This window comes from Brassica oleracea, chromosome C5, assembly GCF_000695525.1.
Source record: "Brassica oleracea var. oleracea cultivar TO1000 chromosome C5, BOL, whole genome shotgun sequence".
Taxonomy (NCBI): Eukaryota; Viridiplantae; Streptophyta; class Magnoliopsida; order Brassicales; family Brassicaceae; genus Brassica; species Brassica oleracea.
In genome coordinates, this window is record NC_027752.1 from 12,128,589 (window position 1) to 12,134,812 (window position 6,224).

The 6,224-nt window shown below is 41.7% G+C and overlaps 1 protein-coding gene across 1 annotated transcript; it reads right to left on the reverse strand.

Moving 5' to 3' along the window:
- Window positions 1-2,273: 2,273 nt before the first annotated feature.
- Window positions 2,274-5,306, reverse strand: LOC106295582 (patellin-2). The gene is made up of 4 exons (XM_013731514.1): window positions 3,543-5,306; window positions 3,339-3,466; window positions 3,119-3,254; window positions 2,274-2,810 (listed from the first exon to the last, which is right to left on the reverse strand). Exons 1-4 carry the CDS (start codon window positions 5,199-5,201, stop codon window positions 2,562-2,564), a joined length of 2,172 nt encoding a protein of 723 aa, XP_013586968.1. The 5' UTR covers window positions 5,202-5,306; the 3' UTR covers window positions 2,274-2,561.
- Between the last annotated feature and the right edge of the window lie 918 nt (window positions 5,307-6,224).

Genomic DNA, 6,224 nt, shown 5'->3' on the forward strand with positions numbered 1-6,224 from the left:
TCATTTACCGCTTTTATTATTCTGAAACAGCATTAGTATTAATTCTTTAAATCATCGGTTGCACTTAGATTAAGTAAGTACTTGCATTCTCAGTGCTTGAAATCCTTTAGAATTGGTTCGACAATCATTTATACTACAACATTTGTCTTACGAGCCTTGAAAACTCCTAACATCAGACAGCGGTGTAGTAACCGGACTTAGTTGAGTAGGTGCCTTATTTCGTGCCTAGCCAGACAAGCTTGTCCAGAACCCCAGTTAAGCTTGGCTTTATACTCAGAATATGTTCTTCGAAATCTGGCACTATGCTCCTGACTTTCGCTAAATCCCAGTCTCCTGTTTCAGGCACCATAAGGGCAGATACTCGTGTGTCGAGGTGCTGCAAGCTTGGAGGTCCCATTGGGCGCAGCTGGCCGGAAAGGCTCAACCAAGGGTCATTCCAAACGTTGATTGCATCACCATTTCCCACAACCCAGCCAAGGTTCTTGATTAGGAGGTCTCTTCCTAGTAAAATGCTCCGCCACCCATGTGATATAGATGAAGTCGCCGTGGCCTAGAGAATCTCGTTGTATGTGCAGTACTTTCCAGAGAGAAACTTTCCAAGGAGACAGTGTGGGTTCTGAAGGAGTCTCCAGCTAATCTTGGCTAGTAGGGAGACATTGAAGTTTTGAAAATCCCTTACCCCTAGCCCTCCAAGTGTCTTTGGTTTGGCCATGTTGTCCCAAGAGACCCATGCCATCTTTCTCGACCCCTCATTATGGTCCCACCAGTACTGGGTTACTGCGGACTGAATCCGCTTGCATAGCGACACCTGTAAACTGAAGCAAGACATGGGATACGACAGAACTGCTGAGAGAACGCTCTGCAGTTTGACGAGTTTGCCCGCGGCAGATAAGAGTTTGTTGGACCATCCCCTCGCTTTCTGTTTGATTCGGTCTACATAGGAGGAGAATAAATCCTTTTTGCGCCGTCCGAAGTGCTCGGGAAGGCCCAAGTACTTGCCAACACTACCCTCCTTGTCGATTTGTAACGCTTCTTTAACCATGGTCTTCAGAGGTGCGGGTGATTTGCGAGAGAACGTTATTGCTGATTTCTCCTTGTTTATTGACTGTCCCGACGCCTGCTCATAACTGTCTAAGATAGTTTTGAGTGATGCACAATTCTCCTTATCAGCTTGGAGGAAGAACATTGTAACGTCCGCAAAAAAGAGGTGAGATAGTTGGGGGCTACCTCGAGCTACTCGCAGGCCCTGGAGTGAGCCTTCTTCTTGCGCTCTGTTACATAGTCCCGAGAGAACTTCACTACACATAATGAATATGTAGGGGGAGAGAGGAACACCTTCGCGAATGCCTCTACTCGGTGCTACCTTCCCTCTAGGCAAGCCGTTAATGAGGAAGCAGTATGTAACAGAAGAGATACAATGCATTATGCACTTTATCAGGTTGTGGTGGAATCCCAACCGTTCTAGCATCAGTGAGACAAAATCCCATTCGAGCCGGTCGTAAGCCTTACTCATATCCGTGTTGACTGCAATGGCATTTCTTTGTTTCGCTTTGAATGTTTTGAGATAGTGGAGAACCTCATGGGTAATAAGGACATTATCTCCGATAGCTCGGCCCGGAACAAAGGCGGATTGGTTCTCGGAAATCAGCTTCACCATCAAGGGTTGCAGTCTCTTGGTAAGAATCTTGGAGTTGATCTTGTAGTAAACGTTACACATCAGTTAGAGTTCATGTATCGTTTTCCGGTGTGGCCAGTCATTTTTCAAGTTTTTCGAGCTATCGTTTTTCAGTACTAATATCTTTACTGTTTCTGTGTTTAATTGTTTTTGTACTTTATTTCCCTATAATTTTTCATTTTTACAATTTTAATTTCAAAACTCTAAAAATTAAAACCTAAAACTTAGATACTAAATCACCAAACCGTAAATCCTAAACCTAAATCCCAAACTATAAATTATGAATCCTAAACCAAAACCAAAGACTAGTGAATCCAAAGTCCAAACTGATTAATTGATAAATAGTAAATATAAAAGAGATATAGCATGAGAAAACTAAACCTTAAGCTACAAATACCAAAATCATAAGCCACAAATGTCAAACTTTAAACCATGGACACTTTTTTTTAACCAAAATTGATTACTAGTTTATGAACCAAAATTGATTAGTCTATCCTACTCCATAAGAACATATGATTTAGGAATTTATAGTCAAAACAAGTATGAGACACTTGATTCACGTAATTATCTGATGCGAGATCGATTCTTAAACTGGAAACACACAAACATAGTTTTAAATTTACACAAATCGTCAAGTATCAAATATTTTTTCGAAACAAAAGAAAATTGCCAAGTAATCACATCTCGGCACACAAACATTTGTATATATAGGAATCATTAACAAAAAAAAAAAAAAATCCCATCACCAAACCAAATCAAAAACATCAACAAAACACAATCCCCTTTTGAGGTTCAAAAAGTACATACACAAATGAAAATTCTAATTTAAATTAATTAAAACTTGACCCGAATAATCATATTTCTTTTCAAGATAGGGACATATGTCTTATGCTTGCGTTTTGAACCTGTAGATCACCTTCTTCTTCTTAAACGTATTGTTGTTATCAATCGTAATGACGATCTTTCCCGGTTCACCCGCCTTGAAAGAATCGGTTATCACGAGTTCATCAGTTAAACCGATTTTCCTGTTCTTAGAGACGATCACGGTGTAGCTTGCCTCGTTGGTTGGTTCAAATTGAGCACCATAGCTCACGCCCGCGCCCAAAACCCTAAGCTCCCACGAGAGCGTGGAACCCTAGTAGTAGCAACATTATCTTCTATTATTTCAACATTACGAGTTCATGAAAAATAGACATTAAATGTAAAACTAAATTATAAGAGCATGTCCATCGGTTGGGATATTATAAAAAGTATTATTATTTTGTAAAAAAGTTAAATCATATATTTAAATAGAAAATATAAACGAATAATAAAATAACAGTTGGCATGAAAGTTTCTTTTCAACATTTTTTTTTTATGTTTTGCATTGAATGCATTGTTATTAGAACTCTGCGTTAAAGGTGCTTTAAACAAACGCAAATAAACAGCGGAGAGCATACATACCTCGGAAGCAGGCAATTCAATGGTATGCTTAGCTGAGGATTTAACTACTGCCTCGGTGACACCATCTTCAACGGTGAATGGACTTTCTTTGCTGAGTCCACCGTATTTAACCGGGACTACTTCAGGAGCTACATATCTGTTTCATCCAAAAAAACAGTATATAAAGCTTAGTGTGTGAGGAGAAACATTAATACATAAGTTTCAATGAAACATTATTTACTTGAATATGGTTTCAGCGGTTTTGGATGGACCAGCAAGGACCATCTTGCTCCTTGTCCTTGGAGATATAATGATATTCCCGAATGTTTTGTAGTAAGGAATGTACCACCATGGGACATTAATGAACAGCTGACACATACCTCAATTTACACATTAACATTTTAAAAAAAAATTGTAATCATGATGAAAATGTTGATGTTTTTACCTCTTTAGCGACGAACTCAGGATAGTTGTCTTCGAACTGCTTAACGGCACGTCTAATAAACTGCCACAATGATCTCTTACCGAGCCCTGGCGCGTTCCTGAAGTCACTAACGAACACGAACGAGGACTTAGCCTCGGGGCTAAAGTCAAGAGACCTCACACACTTCTCTTGGAACTGAATCCTCCACTTGAGGAACTTGTTGAACTTCTCTTTGTCTGAGAAAATCTCCTTGTTCTGGAACTCACCGTACGAGCTGTAGATCACAACGTGTCCTTGCTTGTCAACTCCGTGAGTGAACACCATCTTCTCGAACTCGGCCCCTTGGAGATCTTCTGCCACGAGGTCGTCGATGTTGTTTTCTTTGCGCCATTGGACCGTGTTTTTCAGCATGGTGAAGGCTTCTTTGACCTTGAAGTCGCGGGCTCGGAGGAACTTGAGGAGGATTACGTCGGATCTTTCGTCCTCGAGAAGTGGGATGCCCCAGATCGAGACTTCTTCTGGCTCTACTGAGACAGCCGTCTCTGGAAGAGTGATGGAGACGATCGATTCTTCTTCGATTGCTTCGACGGTTTTGGTTGCTTCTTCTTGTTCAGCTGCGAAAGCCTTCTCAATTGTTACCACTTCTGTGGTGACTGGAGTAGCTGGTTTGGTCTCTACAGGGGCAGAGGTGACTGCTTTCTCTTCTTCTTTCTTGGTCTCTGTGGTGACCGGAGCAGCCGGTTTGGTCTCTACCGGAGCCGGTTTCTCTTCCTTCTTGGTCTCGGCGGTGACCGGAGCAGCCGGTTTGGTCTCTACTGGAGCCGGTTTCTCTTCCTTCTTGGTCTCGGTGGTGGCCGGAGCAGCCGCTTTGGTCTCTACCGGAGCCGGTTTCTCGTCCTTCTTGGTCTCAGTGGTGACCGGAGCGGGTGTCTCTTGTTTCGTTGTCTCTGCGACGACCGGGGCAGCCGGTTTGGTCTCTACAGGAGCGGGTGTCTCTTCCTTCTTTGTCTCTGTTACGACCGGAGCAGCCGGTTTTGACTCCACAGGAGTAGGAGCGACCGGTTTCTCTTCCTTCGTGATCTCTTCGGCGGCAGGAGCAGCTGGTTTGGTCTCTTCCGTAGGAGAAACAGCGGATGTTTCTTCCTTCTTGGTCTCTGCGGCGGTCGGAGCAGCAGATTTCTCCTCTGTTTTGGTCTGAGCCACTTCGTCTGTTTTCACTTCCTCTGTATCCTCTGTTTTCTTCTCCTCGGCTGTCTCTTCTTTCGCCGGAGTTGGAGGTGGAGCGGTGAATTCATGCTTGTTCAAAGCTTCCCTCACCATTTCCTTAAACTCGGCCAAAGCATTCTTCTCAGCTTCCGTCAACTCTGAAGCCAAATAGCCTTCCTCCTTAAACGATTCTGTATGCGCGATCACTTTTCCCGTCACGATCTCTTCCACCTTTTCCACCGGCACCTCCGGTTCCTCCACTGTAACCTCCGGTTTCGTCACCACAACGGGCGCCTCTTTCTCAGACACAATATTCTCCTCCTTGGACTCAGGAGCAGGCGCTGTCACTGATTTGTCCGTAGTAACAGGTGCAGAAACCTCCTTAACCGGCGGCACAACAGGAGTTTCCTCCTTTGCCGGAACAGGAGCAGTGGTGGTCGAAGCAGCAGGCTTCTGTATCTCTTCTTGAGCCATGATTGATTCGGACTTCTCAATGATCAGAGAAAGAAAGAGAGAAAAGAGATGGAATGTTGAGAGGGAAGAGAGAAGAGAAGAGGTCTTTATAAAAAAATAAGAAGAAGAGAGAAAATGGAGGAGATGTTCTATGAGAGCAAAAGAGAAACAGTCTGGTCGGAGCTGTTAAGACAGCTACTTCTTCGATACTTTTCTTAGTGGGTCCCCTTTTCTTTCTCTAAAACGGCCGTCTTTGGACTTCTCAAAAAATCGCACATCTCAATTTTAAAACTAACTTAATCAACAACTTTTTTTTAATTAGTAAATCATATTCTCTCTTATTCGATTTTCAGACTTTTATATGGAAGGAAGGATATTCTTGAGTAGCTTCTTTCATTTTATAACCACCTTGATAGGCTGATTATTATATGCAAGACACGAGAGAGACGAGTTATGCTTTCACATCGCATAAAGAAAACTTCTAAATTTAAGGACAAATCAGGAAAATGATATGTTTGTTTTTGTTTGAGGAGAAAAGTGGAATATTTTGGGAGAGGAAGATAATATGATAGAAGAGCTGATCTTATTAAAAAGAAAAGGGGTTAATCAGGGTTTCAATAAAATAGTTAAAGTAATTTTTGTCAAATCATGACACCATGTTATCATCACCTATGTAATAGGTTTTGGGATTAAACAAAAGGAAAAGGTTGATTCTTTGGTCTTCTTGTTTGGGTGACTTAATAATCAAATTATCATCTTCTTACTCGAGTATATTGTCCTTTTAGTGAACATAAGATTATAAATCAAAATGATTCGATAATCTACAAGCGGTATAACTCTTACATACATATGTGAAATCATAATATAGTCAATTACATGCAAAACAACCAACATAATTATCATTGATTGCAAGATAGATGTCCAATTGTCCATGCAAATGTATATCATTGGTCAGGACTCAGAGAAGACAGATTTGTTTTTTTAAAAGATGGAAAAGAAAACTGGAAAACAGTCAAGTTATGTTTTCCACGGTGGCTTGAAGAA

Bases quoted from the DNA above. Each gene is read 5' to 3' on its own strand.
- LOC106295582 (XM_013731514.1), bottom strand. From the start codon at position 5,201: ATGGCTCAAGAAGAGATACAGAAGCCTGCTGCTTCGACCACCACTGCT. The intron at 3,255-3,338 runs GTAAATAATGTT...TGGATGAAACAG, and splicing joins ACCGCTGAAACCATATTCAA to ATATGTAGCTCCTGAAGTAG. The intron at 2,811-3,118 runs GTATGTATGCTC...TGCTACTACTAG, and splicing joins TTGAATTGCCTGCTTCCGAG to GGTTCCACGCTCTCGTGGGA.